The following is a 16439-nucleotide window of genomic DNA, read 5'->3' as shown; positions in this document are numbered from 1 at the left end:
ATGCCAGGTATAGTTCTACCTCTTTTGTGCACATTAATCTACTAAGTAATTATTAATACCTTTGTCATAGGGACTCTTATAATCTCTATCTTTGAGAAGAACAAACTGTACAGATCAGAAGGGTCAGGCCAACTTTCCTAAGGTTAAACTAGCCATGATGGCAAAACAAAGGTTTAAACCCAAGCATTCTGTCTCCTAGGTCCATGCTCTCAGTCTCTCTACTGTGGAGCCCATTAAGTGACCAGGATATAAACCCAGATTTATATGACCCCAAAGCTCATGTCCTTTTCCGTATATCACAGGGATTACAAGCTATGTCAACAGAGACAGAATCACAAAGAAGCCTTTCTAGAACGTCTTAGCTTCAAGAGAAAAACATGTGTGGCTGGCTATTCAACAGATGTCATTAACAGAGACAGAGTGGGAGAGCTGTCACCCAGTCCCAAAACAGCTAACTATCTAATTTAAGACTATCTTAGCAGGAGCAAAGGTTTAAACTTTTGCCCTTTGTCTGAGTTGTCAACTAGAGTATTAAAGAAAGTATAACTCACATCTTTTGCACACAGAAAAGGAGTAAACATAGGATTGAATTTTAATCCTGGGCTGGAGATGGTGAACAATTTGGAGCAATAAATCCTGGGCAGCCAGAGAGCATTGAGAACATAGTAACATCAATTTTCAAGTAGGTACGAGAAGTGGAAGAAGGCTGCGACTAGAAATAGAGTGGACAATATGTATGGGGAAAAATAATAGCACAGAAAAAATAGCTAGAAAAAAAACAGTAATTCTGGACCAAAACAGTAGAGGCCAACTGCTGAATAGCCATCAGGTAGTGTCTGCAAGGCCCAGTGATTGCTGCACTCATTGGTACTAAGTACATTTATTTTTGTACCCATACCTGGATGTGACTAATCTGGAGGCTTAAACCTACAGGTGAATAGCTGGCTGGGTAAGGTAAATAAAGACAGGTAAGGGAAACCAGTGAGGCCTGTACTTCTAACCAAAAAAAAAAAAGGGGGGGGGGGGGGATAAGACTTCCATTGTGAATAGTGGCAAACACATTGTCCTCTTATTTTATGTCTATGAATGATTTAATCTCCTTTATTTAGTCATTTACTTTCTTTAATCAAACATACTCTGTTTGGTTCTTTTTTTTTTAATTTTTTACATTTATTTATTTGAGAGAGAGAGAGAGAGTGTGTGAGCAGGGGAGGGGCAGAGAGAGAGGGAGACACAGAATCCAAAGCAGGCTCCCGTCTCCGAGCTGTCAGCATAGAGCCCAACGTGGGGCTTGAACTCACATACTGTGAGTTCATGACCGGAAGTCTGATGCTTAACTGACTGAGCCACCCTGGTGACCCTGAGAAAATAAGCTTCCAATGACTGAACAGGACAAGTCGTTTGTCAACAACAACTGCTAAATTACTGTGCCTTTCACTGGCAACCATTTCAAATTGCCAGCATAGCCTGGAAGGAGTGTTTAAATCATAACAGGAGTTTCTAAACAATTAGTTAACTGAATTACCATAATAATATTCACTTATGGAAGCTCCTTTAGTCCTGCTTAATTGCTCAATTAACATTTTATATGCTGAAAAAGAATAATAGCATTTAACTAATAATATATATTCTAAAAGGAAATATGGCCTCGCTAGATTATCAACATAGCCCAAATTTACTTCACTTTGTAACCATGATGCTTATCAAATATTTTATGTTTGAATGCTGGAAACGTTTCCAAATTATGAGGGCTAGAACCAAAAGAAAGGGATCACTAAGAGGTGACATGAAAGTGCAATACCTCATCTTTTCCCGTGAGCAAAGTATTTTCCAAAATTACTCCTGTCTCTGAAACTAACACTTTGACTCGGTATTGGTTAATGACTCCATTTGGTTGTCGTGGTCTCTTCCAAGTAATTTTTATTTGTGTAGCTTCTACTTCTGCAACTTGTAAATCAAATATTGCACCTGGAACTAAAAAAATGAATAAAGAGGGAAACAGTTTAAAGTATATTATTAAATTTTAAAAATTCCTTAAGTTCTTAGCTCAAAATTTAAGATTCACAAGAAAGTCTATTAGAAAATAGACTAAAACAATTTACTATTTATTAACAATTGAATATGTGTAAGATTCTTTAAAGACACAGGTAAAGTTGAATTTCTACATTTTGTTCTCAAAAATGTGTATAAAAATAGGATAACGTGGAACAATTTCCTCAAATTAAAATGTCATAATATTTGTTTGAAACATATTAATTAATAAAATAACTTCCCAAAGAAAGCTGTTTATGGATGATTAATGCACAGTAGAAACCTTGAAGGCTTTATAAAGATTATAATAACATATTGAAAAATAATATCCATAAGACTCTGAATGCAATGATATGTAGTGGGTAAATTCAATTAGGTTGCCTTTTAACTTTTTACATGAGGTTGTTTGAAGAGTTGTTTGATTTTGGTCTGCTGGCTTTACAAATGAATTATGTGAGTTTCTAATTTTGGACTCCCTCACTCTTGCAGCAATTAAAAAAAAACAGAAACAAACTAATAACTGGTTAAAATAAAGCACCAAGTACTTAAATTCTAGTTAGAAAGTGACCAAAAGTGCCATCCAGTAAACTCCCCAGTGCCACAGGAGTAATAGATCAAGGATAAAGATGCCCTTGGCTTTTGTCTACTTTTTGTTTATGGCTCCTTGTGTGATTATGAATAGCTAATTAACTCTTCCCCTAAGTTTGCTGATCTATAAAGTGATCTATAAATATAATATGGAACCTTGAATGAAAGGAATGTAAGGAACCTTGAATGAAATTTTCAGGAAAGAAAATAATATACCCCTTATGATCAATGTGGTAAAACATTGAATTCATTTCCCTAAGCTGTTTCACATTAGTATAGTTTTAGCAAATACCATTTAGAGGCACATTAGGGGTATAATATAAATAGAGAATTACCTTTTTTCCCTTTTAAGATAACAAAAAGGAACTGAAAATTAATGTCACAGCTCCCACAAATATTATTTAAAACTAGTGAATGTAATTATGTTTTACATTAACCATATAAGAAATGTATGGAGTTTTCATTCCATAGGCTTTTTATCCTTTGTCTCTATAAAGTAATCATTAAAAAAACCTAGACATTGTACTAATGTAAATATTTCTAAATGTTTATAATGGTTAATGGCTAGATGGATGAGTGAGTCATTCTTGCCTAAGAGCATATTATTTGATTATTGCAACCAAGATTTTCATGTTCAACCTGGTAGTAAAACTTGTGCTCAGAAAACTGGGAGATAAACATGAAATGGATACAACTGTATTTTGCTATTTTTTTTTGTTTTTTTTTAAGTTTATTTATTTATTTTGAGAGAGCCAGAGACAGCACGAGCAGGGGAGGGGCAGAGAGAGAATCCCAAGCAGGCTCCATGCTGCCAGTGCAGAGCCCAATTCAGGGCTCAAACCCACAAAGCTGCAAGATCATGACCTGAGCTGAAACCAAGAGTCGGACACTTAACTAACTGAGCCATCTAGAATTTGCTAATTCTTTGAATCCCCTTTTCCAAAAACATTTCAGTATATCTATATATAGAACGATAACTGTTTAGACTGATCTCTCCCCACAAAATTTCTAATCTGAAGGCAATACAGTTTGACCTTTCAAGGGTAGAGAAAGAGTTCTAGACTAGGACCCCATAATCACTGATTCACTCCATCATTCAACAGACTGAGCCCTCATCTTTTGGTCACTGTTCTAGGCACTTGAGGATAGAGAGAGAAATAAGATAGATAAAACCTTTTGCACAAGTCACCTCTTTCATAAATTTCTTTTCATTAACATATATCGTCCCTAGAGCTTATGTTTCTATCATATTTACCAATACACATTTTTTCAAAGACAGATAAACTTTCATGTATATGATGATTAATATACAAATATATATTATTTATATATAAATATTTCAATGTATATAAAAATATACATATTTATTATATATAATATATAAATAATATAGTATGTAATCAAATGGAAGAATAGTAGCGGTTTCTTTATCTTCTAATTTATGATATTTTTCAATATAACTTAATAAGTATTGCTCAATGACACTAATGTCTAAAATTACAATTCAAGTAAAGATTAAGTGGTTCTATATTACCTTAAAAATGTACCAAAACATGTATAAGAACAACTGTAAAGCTATCTTTCTTTTTTCAATGAAAGAAGAAAAAGCTTGGGGGATAAAGGAAATGGAGTAGACAACAGTATATCTTGTCCTTAGAAAGATACTTGATCTGTTACACCACAAATTCTTATGGGGAAACTAGAGAAGTATGGATTAGATCAAACTCCATTACTATTGATACCAAATTAACTAAAGAAAATCAAATACAGAAGGCAATTATTCGTGGTTCAGCATCAATTCTGAGGTGCTGTCCACAGGGATTACCTAAGAATCATTCTCAAGTCAATACATATATAAATTTTATTAATAAATGAGAAACACAGTAGACGTATGAAGGGTAAATAATATTCCAAATGACTTGAAGTTTTCAAATGAAAACCTATTAGAAAAAATAAAATGGAGACAAATGGCACTGGGGCAAAGAAAATACATTAAAATAAATCTTGCCATTATCTAGCAAATTAATTACATTTTATTAAAGTTAATAAGTTTAAAAATTTTTTTAAAGTTTTTATTTATTTTTGAGACAGAGAGAGACAGAGCATAAGCAGGGAAGGGGCAGAGAGAGGGGGAGACACAGAATCTGAAGCGGGCTCCAGGCTCTGAGCTGCCAGCACAGAGCCCAATGTGGGGCTCAAACTCACAGAGTGTGAGATCACGACCTGAGATGAAGTCAGACGCTCAACTGACTGAGCCACCCAGGAGCCCCTATAAAGTTAATAAGTTTAATAACTTATTAATAACTTTAATAATCTATTAATAACTTTAATAAGTTAAATTAATTAAATTAGAAAAATACCTATTGACAAATAATAGTCATTGAGAACCCTGAAAAGTTGACTCTCTCAGTGATTTCCCTACTAAAGATGGTACCATTTGCAGAAAGTAGCAAGTTGAAGGACAGAAGTCTTCCCTTTCATAAGTCTATTTATGGAAGAATAAATACAGATTTCAATACTCTGTTTGCATTTAAAAAATTATATTAACCTTCTTATGAGATATTTAATACTGGTGACAGAAAGTTATTAGGGGATATTGAAGCAACAAAGTTTTACTTAAGATTTGTTTAACCCTCATGGAAATGATAAGAAAATGCTGGTGCCTATGTTATATTCAATAGCACTGTCTCATTAGGGATAGGCAACTCCACACTTTTTAACATTACTATATAATCATTGTATAATTATTAAATTTTAATTTTTTTCCAAAACCATCTTTTCATGCCTATGTAGAAATCTGTTCAGTAAAATATTAAGGGTTATGTAGGAATCTTATGAAATGTATAGGAATACTGCTATAATAACATGATACTAAATTGCTTTGATGATCAAAGTAGACTATGACCATAACATTCTCAATGTGAACAAAATCAGTCCCATATTACTGAAACACCATATATCATTATCTATGTCAATTCAACATTTTTCTATGAATATCTAGAGATATGTTAGAACCCTATTGCTTTAAGAGAAATTAATTTAAAAATTGTTGTTAATAAATTTTTAAATAGACTATAGTCTACTTTTAAATATATAGAAGAAAATAAATTGGTAGGCTTAATTAGAATACAAAGAATCCTACTTTAATAAATAAAAAAAAAAGGGATTCTTGGGTGGCTCACTCAGTTAAGCATCTGACGTCGGCTCAGGTCATGATCTCGCAGTTCGTGGGTTCGACCCCCCCATGTCAAGCTCTGTGCTGACAACTCAGAGCCTGGAGCCTGCTTTGGATTCTGACTCCCTCTCTCTCTCTGCCCCTGCCCCACTCACGTTCTGTCTGTCTCTCTCTCTCTCTCAAAAATAAATAAGCATTAAAAAAATTAAAATAAAATTGGTATAAAATTAAAATTTCAATTTTATCTGAAAGTATGTAGTTCTAGTGAGTTATTAGACTGTTATCATATAGTTTAGATTCCTTTATTACAAATTTTTAATTAGCAGGACCAGGATTCATTAGTGGTGTTGTCAGAAGTAGAAAGCGACATTTACTGCATTTGCTAGAGCATTCCATTGAAGTCCTTCTGAAGACTGAACTATCTTAAGAGAACTCCACAGAGGAAAGTTAGCATGCAGAGGTAAGGCCATGCCATTTCTGCCCTCAGTGGAACACACCTGTTGCCTATGGATGCTCCTGAAAGCCACCTGTATATGGTCAGGAAAGTAGGAAGATAAAAAACTCAGGATAAATTGTTTATTAAACATACACAAATGGGCCCTTTGTTCAAAACAATTTTGTGTAAAAAATAAGCCATGTGAAATACACCAAGCAGTGTCCTTAAAATTTCATTTTTTTCTTAATAAAAATGCAGAAATAAGGAAAAGGAGATGAACCGTTTAAATGATGCCCAAAATAAACAGCATGGTATCATATGTGGCAATCTATTACCAATTCCCCTGTTTCTGTCAAATGCTATAGGCCAAGAAAGATGACAATAAAACAATAATCTTAAATTGTGGATTCAGTTTAGGAGCACCTACACTGGCTTGATTTGAAGGAAGACAAAAATTCTGAATTTATTTAACTGCATAACAAAAGAATAAAAGTTAGTTGGTCAATTAAGTTGATGGAGGAAATGCTATTAAAAATAAACTCAAGGACTCTAGTCTGATGAGGCCCAGGTCACTATGCTGGTTTTGCTACCTATTCATAAAGCTTTCTGACTTTCTAAGAAATGCTTAAGAGCACTTATTAGATGAACATAAGGAGAGATTTAAGGTCTAATGGAAAAGACATAAACATTGCTAAGAATTTCTGACAGAAATACAATCGAAAAATGTTAAGAGGAAAAAAATGAGAAAATTTTGCTTATAAATATGGATCGACTTAATCTATGTATTGAAATCATATACACATAAACATTTTCATTTGAAATTGAAATAAAACATAATTTTACGTTCTTTCAAACAGCAAAATATTACCAATGGTTAATTGTTCTTTGAAGGGGAGAATAACAAAATTCCCTAATAGTTGCTGCCCTCTAATGGTCAAATACTTGAGTGATTTATCTGATGAATGTATGCCCAATCTTTAGTTGTAGGTGTATGTGTGCACTTGCACACGTGTGTATTTAATTTACAAGTTACTGTATGTTACACACACAAAAAAATATGGAACCTATTTATTTATTTATTCATTCATTTATTTATTTGTTTATTTTTGAGAGAGAGAGAGAGAGAGAGAGGGTGGGAGGGAATGCGAGCAGGGGAGGGGCGGAGAGCGAGGGCGCAACACAGAACCTGAAGTAGGCCGCAGGCTCTTAGCTGTCAGCACAGAGCCCAATACAGGACTTAAACTCACAAACCGTGAGATCATGGCCTGAGCTGAATTCAGACAGTCAATCCACTAAGCCATGAGGTGCCCCTGAAACCTTTTTAAAGTATTAGTATACTCGCAAAAAAAAAAAAAAAAAAAAAAAAAAAAAGTGTTCTTCTCAATAATTGCAATCCCTAAGTAAAAATGAAGACATTTAGCAAGTTTGATGGCAGTCAGAAAAATATGTTGTGGGATAACGGGGTAACATTTTTGAAACCCTATAGTTCATCCCAAACTGTGATGTTTAATACATACAAATAAAAAACCTTCGTTAGGAGAACTACTGTTTTAATAATTTCAGGATGCGCTGTTAAATTTGTAGTATGCACCCTCGATGAATCCTCACTTGCTTAGAATACCCTTTTGATTATAAACATATTTTGTTAGAGGCACTAGGGATATACGGATTCCTCTACATATTATTCTGTGAGAAAAATCTATTCTACATTGAATAATGTGAGTCCAACAATGTCTTTGTTAAATGTTAAATGTTAAAGTTTTTGTTTACTTTGACTTATTGAGGTTTTGCCAATCTTCACTGTGAGTCTCAAACAGACTGACACTACATATAATGCGCTGTCTTGTTTGATCTCTGGTTCCTCTATAAAGCATGCTGTGGGTTTAATGTTCTAAGGAACACATGCACAGAATGCATTTGGTAGTTATCTGATAAGAAAATAACATGAATTAAGTGAATATAAACCAAACAGCTTCTAATACAATGTTTAATCAATGCAATAAAACACACAAGCAGGGTAAAATATCTCATGAACACACTACAGAAGATGTTCTTACCTTCTGGAGGAGTGAATACTGAAATATTTGATTTGGGTCCAATTCCTGCACTGGTTTCAGCTGCAACATATACATCGTATACTGTAAATGGTGTTAGGTTAGTGAATGCAAATTTAAGGTCTTTCGTGCTATTATCCAAAATTCGACCTGCAAAAAGCAAAAGATACTGTGGATTATTTTCTCATAAAGCATTTAATCATTCTCACATTTAAGTAGAGAGCCAAATATAGCAATTAACGTTTGTTACTACAATTTAAAACATTATAGTAACAATTATTACAATTTTCAAACATTTACCTTAGTAGTGCATTGATATCAGGTTAATTAAAACAATGGAAAGAACATGAAAATCTTCCAGTATTCAAAATAACCTTCATTAAATCATAAAGCCCTATCCAACTACCATGTTATTTTTTGACATTTTTGAAAGGAAAACATTAGTTACTGCCAAAATTAAAATAGCCACAGTATTTTATACATAAATTTAGTCAATTAAAATGCTAAACATTCTAACTGTCTTCTTTAATATTTAGAAAATATTTCTAGTTTAGCTTCTGAGAAAAACTCCTTAAAGAGTACATCATCAAAATTATTTTAACCCTCAATTTCACCTCTGAATAATTCTTTCATCTCTTGCTCTAGCTGAAACCAGGCTCTCTCCTAAGAACACGGCTTCTGTTCTGTTAGCCACCCAACCTGATGGTCTAATTTTTTCCATGGTCATCAAGTGACTATGCCTTCAGGTATGATGTTTTCTCTACTCCTCATAGCCTTGTCTCAGACCAAGAGAGCTCCCTCCTTACAAAAGCTCACAGCTTTAAACCTAATGTCATCAATGGCATCCACCACCCCTCATTGTTGCAGTGACCTTCTAAGCCCAGGGTCACTCCCCTCATTCTGGATGGTTTAGCGCCTGTTTTGATGTCACTGTCTTCAGTGCAACCATCTTAATTTGTGGTGATTTCAGTATTCCTACAGACAATCCTTAAAACACTCCCAGCTCTCTTCAAATAATGGTGTCCTCCACCCTATCTCAGCCACTCCCAAGGCCATCACTATTACCAGGAACCCTGAATCTTCCATGATCTCAATTTCATGCAACTCTTTCTGACCATTCTTTCTTATCTCCTGTTCATTTATTCTAGAACCCAAAGCAACAAGTCTTCAAGTTTACTGGGACTTCCCATCCATTGATCTTTTGACCTATTTTATTCTTTTTGGTTTGGTTCTTCACCACTAGGTTTCCACTCTTTATCCATTCTCAATGACATTGTTGATTATAATCACTGCCTTTACATAAACCTTCAATTCCCTTGCCCTTTTCTTGTTGAAGGGAGCTGGAAAAAAACACAAATCCACTCTGACTGATATCACTTTATCACTACCACACCTCGAATGAGCCCTAAATTGTACCTAGCCCCCTACTAAACTTCCATGCTCAATCAGTCTCTACTCTTTTAAGTTTTCTTTCATAGAACTCAGATTAGGAAAGAATTTTAGAGTTTACTTAATTTACTTCTAGCAATACCTTATCTGAACACCTCAAATTATCTGACAAGGGGATTCCAGGTCCTGATTATTCACAAAGATGGAGAACTTGCTACATTAAGTAGTTGCCTATATTATTTTTAGAGAACTCCAATTATTAGATATGCATTCCTTGTTCTAAGAAGAAATCTGATTTAATATAATGAAGTCTATTGTTCTTCATAAATATATTTGCAATTAGAGTAAGTGAAGGTCCTCCTGTTCAAACATTTGAAGACATGATGTCCTCCAACAATTCTCTACTTAGGATTTATCTCATTCCTTCAGCTTCTCCTCATGAAATATAGAATATGGACAATGTTTACGATTTTAAACAAAAACTTCAAAGAACCTCATCTTCCTTATTCCTTTTTTATTGTTTGCTTCAATTGTAGGATCTTATAAAAAGAGTGTGATACTTTTAAGGAGCTTGATAATGCTAACATATTTTACATAATTCTTACTCCAAAAGGCAAACACAAACTGATTGAGACTTACCTGATGGTCCATATAATTCAACTCTGTAACTAAATTTCCCTGTTATTACACTTGGTGGGTCCCATGAAATTGAAAAGGACTTCCCTGTAATGTTGCCTGTTACACAGTTTTGTGGTGGTCCTTCAGGAACTAAAATGGTTATAGAAAAAAAAAAATTAACAAATAATAAATGAGAATTTTATTAAAAACACATCATAAAACACAAAGTCAGAAAGAAAATAAAATATCACACTGAGCAAAGGGTTTTTTAATTTAAAAAAAAAAGGGGGAAACAGAATTAATTGAAGACTTTAAACAAGACAAGCTGGCTCATCAGATGGACTACTTATTTGCAACATAAACTAGTTTGATTTAAATGCTGTATATGATTGCACAGGGTGTTTCATTCCAACATTGTTCCCTGCAGTTACATTGTCCTGATACATAGTTATATATTGAATTCAACCAGGCCTGGGCATAGGCCTTGAAAAGCACTCTCCCTCTGGTGGACACAGGTAGAAGGATCAGGGAATTAACTGGACCTACAGAATCTTATTGGCAAAGGTCTTTACCTTCTGTATTAATACGTGTATTTGGTTCTGAGGGGAAATTTATAACCTATAGTTAAAAGATTCTAATGTAACATGGGTAACATATAAAAAATAACGACATTTAAAAAGTCTATCTTTCATAGATGTGTTTCTACATATTGCATTTTGATTGAAATGAAATATTCCAAGTATTTTTCTCAAGCCAAGGTTCTTGTCTACTAAATCTCACTGTGTGTTACCTCACGAAATTATTTTTTTTTAGCTGTATAAAAAGAAGTACGGATGGAGGAAATGGTAAGATTCAAAGATGATTATTTAAATCAAGAAAAAAATTTCAAACTTCATTTCATGAAATGATAAAAGCTGACAGTTATGTCATCAGAAAAAAAAAAAAATACTGTGCTTTAGTGAAATTACCCTACCAGTAATAATTTCCAGTAACCTAAAAAATTATCAGTCACAAGTGAACAAGTCTGACACTACATGTTTAGTAGGGTATCATGTCAGTAACTACATAAATTTACATATATATAATACTATAATCCCATAATTAAACACACAAATAACCATAGCTAGAAAAGTGTACTTTTCAAAATTAGTAGTAATAATATCTAATTGTACTCATCGAATCCTAACACCACCACCAAAAGGAAGTTGCTATTGCTGTCTCCATTTTTCACATAGGGAGGAAACTCCAGTGCAAAGTAGACATAAGTAGGTGTATTTTTTACATACTATTTTTGTCTGATACTGAAATGTGAATCACGTGATATTTCTGCCACTACAGATGTTAATTCCACATTTGATTATAGCAGTCTCAGTGAGAGGAGGGTAGAGATGATTGCAGGAGATGTAAAAGGGCAGAGATGATTATGAAAAATTGTTGAGATCACATAGATAAAAGCTTATCTTAGGATCATGGTTATTAGCTTAAGAATCCTTTGGGTCAAATCTCCTTTTTCATTTTAGATGCTTATGTTAATATTATAAAAGAGTACTATAATTGGTATGCCCATTTTCTGTTATTGGTGGGAAAAGTTACCGAAAGGGAAGGAAGTTTTAATAAAAAACATCTACGTGAAAAAAATGAAAGATTACTCTCTAAGTAGTTTAACTCTTTTTTTCTACATACACAAAAAATGAAATCATACCTGATTCCGGTGTTCTGACAATGGTACTATCAATATAACCTGCTTCCGTTGTAACAGCAGAAACTTCAAAAAGATATGTTGTATAAGGTCTCAAATATGTCACTACAAAACTTATAGGCTCTTTCCACACAGAGCTTATCTTACTCCTTGCCAACGTGCTCAAAGAATATGTGGTACGTGACGGAGGTGTAATTCTACCAAGGGTTGGAGAAGGGCTGGTGGTACTCCATAAAAAAGATTCATTATTCTCCTAGTGAATAAATAAATAGCATTGGGAAAATAATTGGTATCTCAAGGTGAACACGATAAGTGTAATCATTTCTTTTTCTTTTATATAATAAATATTGTTCTTAAATGTATGTGTATGATTCATTAAGATTTTAACAGATTGTTATCTATTCAAGTTATGGACAAATTTGCTAGATTTTAACTTTACCCATCTATATCTACAGTTTTAGAACAGAATATATTTATTGTATTCTTTGTACCTTAATATTTCTTATGAATAGGATTTCAAAAGGCTTAGAATAAAGGTAAAGCTATAACAAAATTATTAGTAAGAATTTTTAAAATTCATGTTAGGGGTGCCTGGGTGGCTCAGTTGGTTAAGCATCTGACTCTTGATTCCGGCTCAGGTCATGATCTCACGGTTTGTGGGTTTGAGCACCACATCAGGCTCTGCACTGACAGTGCGGAGCCTACTTGGATTGTTTCTTTCCCTCTCTCACTGTCTCCCCCCACACCGCTGCAAAGTAAATAAATAAACATTTTTAAAAAATTAAAAGGAGGTTTTGAGACTTCTATAACTTAAAGTATTCAAAACAAAATAATTTTGTTTATCAATAATACCACAAAGATGACCAAAATTATCTTTGGAAAAGCATGACACGGTATTCCCAGCGAATTCCCATAAATGACTAGAGTAATAACAAATTCTTTGCCAAAGATATGCACAACCAAAACAATCTACTTCCACAAACATAATTTTGCTGCCTTCTGCTCCCCTTCTGTCACATGGAAATATCTTTTTTTCAGCAATATCTTATACTTTGCTCTTTCAGGTCTTTATAAAATATCCTCCACCCAAAATAGCCCCCTCACACAATCTCTCATGTCCTTATTCCAAGGCCAAGCCAAGGTCCATTCACAAATGCGGCTCCTTTTAAGAAGTCTCTCCAGAGATCCCTGTGAGATTTTTATATTTCTTGAATTCTCAAACCCTTCACTTATTCTACCTTGAATACAGCCAATTGTGTATAACATGATACTATAACCTAATACTATAAGTAATCAAGCAGCTAATAAGCACAGTGGCTTAAAAATTTTTTTTCAAATGCTGGAAACTTCAAGTTATAATTTCACCTAGAATTTTTGAGACATAGAAAGTGTTCATAACACTTACATTGCATTCTGGCAATTTCCCAGTCAAAATGTCTTCTACTCTGATGGAGACATCTTTCACTACTATCCCACTTCTGGCATGCTTGACACTAATCTTGAAGCTGGTAATTTTGCCATTTGGTTGCTGAGGTAAATACCAAATCAGGTTTACTGCAGAATAGTTAAAGGCCTCAACTGTGAGATTCACTACTTTTCCTGGAGCTGGGGAAGTGAGAGGGTTTGAAAGAAGGGAAAAAAAACACTGTTATAAACCTTAGAATGGCATTCATATAATGTTGGGATGTTACACTTCTCACACTATGTAAAATTAAATATTCTATGTTAGAAAAAAACTCTACTTGGCGTAAGACTTTTAGAAATATATTTAATTAATTTTGCCTGGAATTTGAGCCCACAGATTTGTATTTAAGACAAAATAAGCTTTATTTTAGGATTTTTGGCAAGTGGATCCATTGATGAACTATTTCAAGCAAATCTGAAAAATATCCAATCAACAGTTATTTGTGAATATGCAAACAAATTTGAATAATGAATCTCCTCCTGAAATATTTTGGAATTGTGTAGTTTCCTTAGATAATGAAGAAGTGGCAAACTGAAACAATTAGCCAGCCATGTAAACCAAAAAGCACATTTCCAGAATGTATGTAAATATCTAGTGCCTAACATAAAGTGGACACCACCCAACTGGTTGTGCTTATTATGTTTTGAGCTTTATACACCCTCAAAATAAACTTTCATCAGAATTCGTGACCAAATAATTCTTAATAATTATTGATAAACTGCAATAACAAGCTATATGCCATTTTACCTGGTGTGAGACAAACATGAAACCAGAATGAAGTAAAATTATGCACATTAATTTCAAGGTAAGTTATGCAAAACTGACAATGTAAATAATCAAGATCCTTTATAATATAGAACAAACACGACAAATCACTATTAAGAGGAATAAAAACAAAACAGGATGCTCACGATAAAACACTATAAGTGATAACAATGCCTAGTATTAAGATATAGAGTTTAAATGCACATTATAAAGAAGAATGCCAGAATATGAATTGTAAATAAAAGTCATATAAATTATATAAGGAAGTTAGGTCCTAGGAAAGAGAGCTGTTATAAATTATGTTAAACCATAGAAACTAGGAAACTCAAGGTCAGCTCAATTTTAATGGAAAAAAATAAACCAGTTTGGAGGGGTAATTAATCACTAATAATGGATGGAATGATTGATGGAAATTTTTTTCTCCATGGAAAACTCATCAATGGAATTAAAGCTTAGAAAGGACATTGAAAATATAACTCTCTGACACTAAAGATCAAACCACTTGAATTTCTTTTGGATGGATAAAATGTAATAAAGCAAAAGGAAAAGGGTTGTTAAAAATATGAGGCTATAAAATTATGAGTTAAAACTTTTATCATGATTTTTTAAAAAAACTGAATGTATTTGACATATAACTATATAAATTTAAGGTGTGCATTGTGTGAATTTTATATATATCCATATTGTATTATGATTGTTGTTGTAGTCATATTTAACATAACATCTATCATGTTACATAATTATAATATCACACTGTACTATTCATTATATTGTGCATGAGATTTCTATGGCTTACTTATTACTTGAGGCAAGTTTGTATCCTTGAACAACATCAGTCTTATTCCCCTACCCCCTATCCCCTGGTGACCACCGTTTCACTCTTAATGCATCCTAATTACCTTTTAAAATTTCTGATATGTGTAAACTATACACATGGTTATAATTATGTCTGATATGTATATGTATATATATATATATTTATATATGATATGTGTGTATATATATATATATATATATATATGTATATATATAAAAGGCAAATTGCAAACAAGCTACACATTTTTAAATGAACCTCAACAACAGATACAAGGGACTACTCAAGTATAGAGAAAATTGAATTTATAAGGTAACCAAACATTTATTAAATGCATGATTTTAAGATATTTTAAAAGTGATCAAAAGTATTAAACAGATGGGAAATAATTAAATATGGTAAACAACACTTTGTGAAAAAATGGTAATTTGATTAACTTGCTTTAATAATTTTTTTCTCAAATTTTTCTGCTTGTGCTTTCCTTTTGTGACTTCATGATGTCTGAAGAATAATCCTGGCTCTTTTCTGTAGTTGGAAGGTCTTTCTCTATTTTAAATAATCTAGCTTCTACTTCTGGAATTTTAGTACCAAAATCCAATTATTTCTCAATTTTCATAGAGTGAATTTATCCATTTTGATTCAAGTCAAGATTCAATACTGTAGTATCAAAACTTTTTGTTTTATAAATAAATCATTTCATCTTTCAGATAAGTGTTCTCCAACACTTTGAGGACATAGCTAGCCTAATGAGATGCATAAATTTTCTAGTATGTGTAAGTGTCTACAACTTTCCAAAGCATACACCATACAAAGCTTGCATTTATTGAGCCAGAAAGAAACTTCACAAATCCAATATAGAGACTTCTAAAAATATTACCTGCATTTCTAAGGATCCATCAAGTTGAAAATAGAAGTGCAAGAGGTATTTGTATTATCTTAAAGCCAAAATAAATTCTATGTTTACCAGAAATGATACTGATGGGAAGTTAAGAAGCTGAGTTTTTTCCGCTTGTGGATGGAATATTAACCCAGTAAGGTATAACAAGTTAGCCTGTATAGTCTTCTGAAGAGTATTTTTATTCATGGGGAAGAAATTACTTCTGATTTAACAATAATAAATGCAGTTTATTTATTTCATAGAACTATTCTTTAAAGTTGGGTTATATATAGTATAAATAATAAAAAGGAGTTGGAGAATACTGATATAATGAAATTTAGATTTACATTACATTATTACATCTTTAACATTTAAAAAAAAAAAGGATAGATAGGAGCAAGAGAAATTATGTAATTATCCAATTTGCCCAAAAACTCACAACAAATGATCAACAGTGAGACTCCCAAGACAAAATTATTTTCATATATCATTCAAAAGTTTTTCATAATTAGAAAGAATATTGTAATA

At 32.9% G+C, this 16439-nt stretch overlaps 1 protein-coding gene across 1 annotated transcript in view; it reads right to left on the bottom strand.

Annotated features, from left to right (window-relative positions):
* The window catches only part of PTPRQ (protein tyrosine phosphatase receptor type Q), a 245430-nt gene that overhangs the window by 179204 nt on the left and 49787 nt on the right, over nucleotides 1–16439 (bottom strand). The window contains exons 12-16 of the mRNA XM_081796296.1: nucleotides 13396–13595; nucleotides 11994–12243; nucleotides 10313–10441; nucleotides 8288–8434; nucleotides 1802–1974 (exon numbers count right to left, since the gene is read on the bottom strand). Of these exons, the coding sequence (XP_081652422.1) occupies nucleotides 1802–1974; nucleotides 8288–8434; nucleotides 10313–10441; nucleotides 11994–12243; nucleotides 13396–13595 (899 nt within the window). The remainder of the gene's footprint in view (nucleotides 1–1801; nucleotides 1975–8287; nucleotides 8435–10312; nucleotides 10442–11993; nucleotides 12244–13395; nucleotides 13596–16439) is intronic.

This window comes from Panthera onca, chromosome B4, assembly GCF_046562875.1.
Source record: "Panthera onca isolate mPanOnc1 chromosome B4, mPanOnc1 haplotype 2, whole genome shotgun sequence".
NCBI lineage: Eukaryota > Metazoa > Chordata > Mammalia > Carnivora > Felidae > Panthera > Panthera onca.
This window is presented reverse-complemented; position numbering and strand designations above follow the sequence as displayed.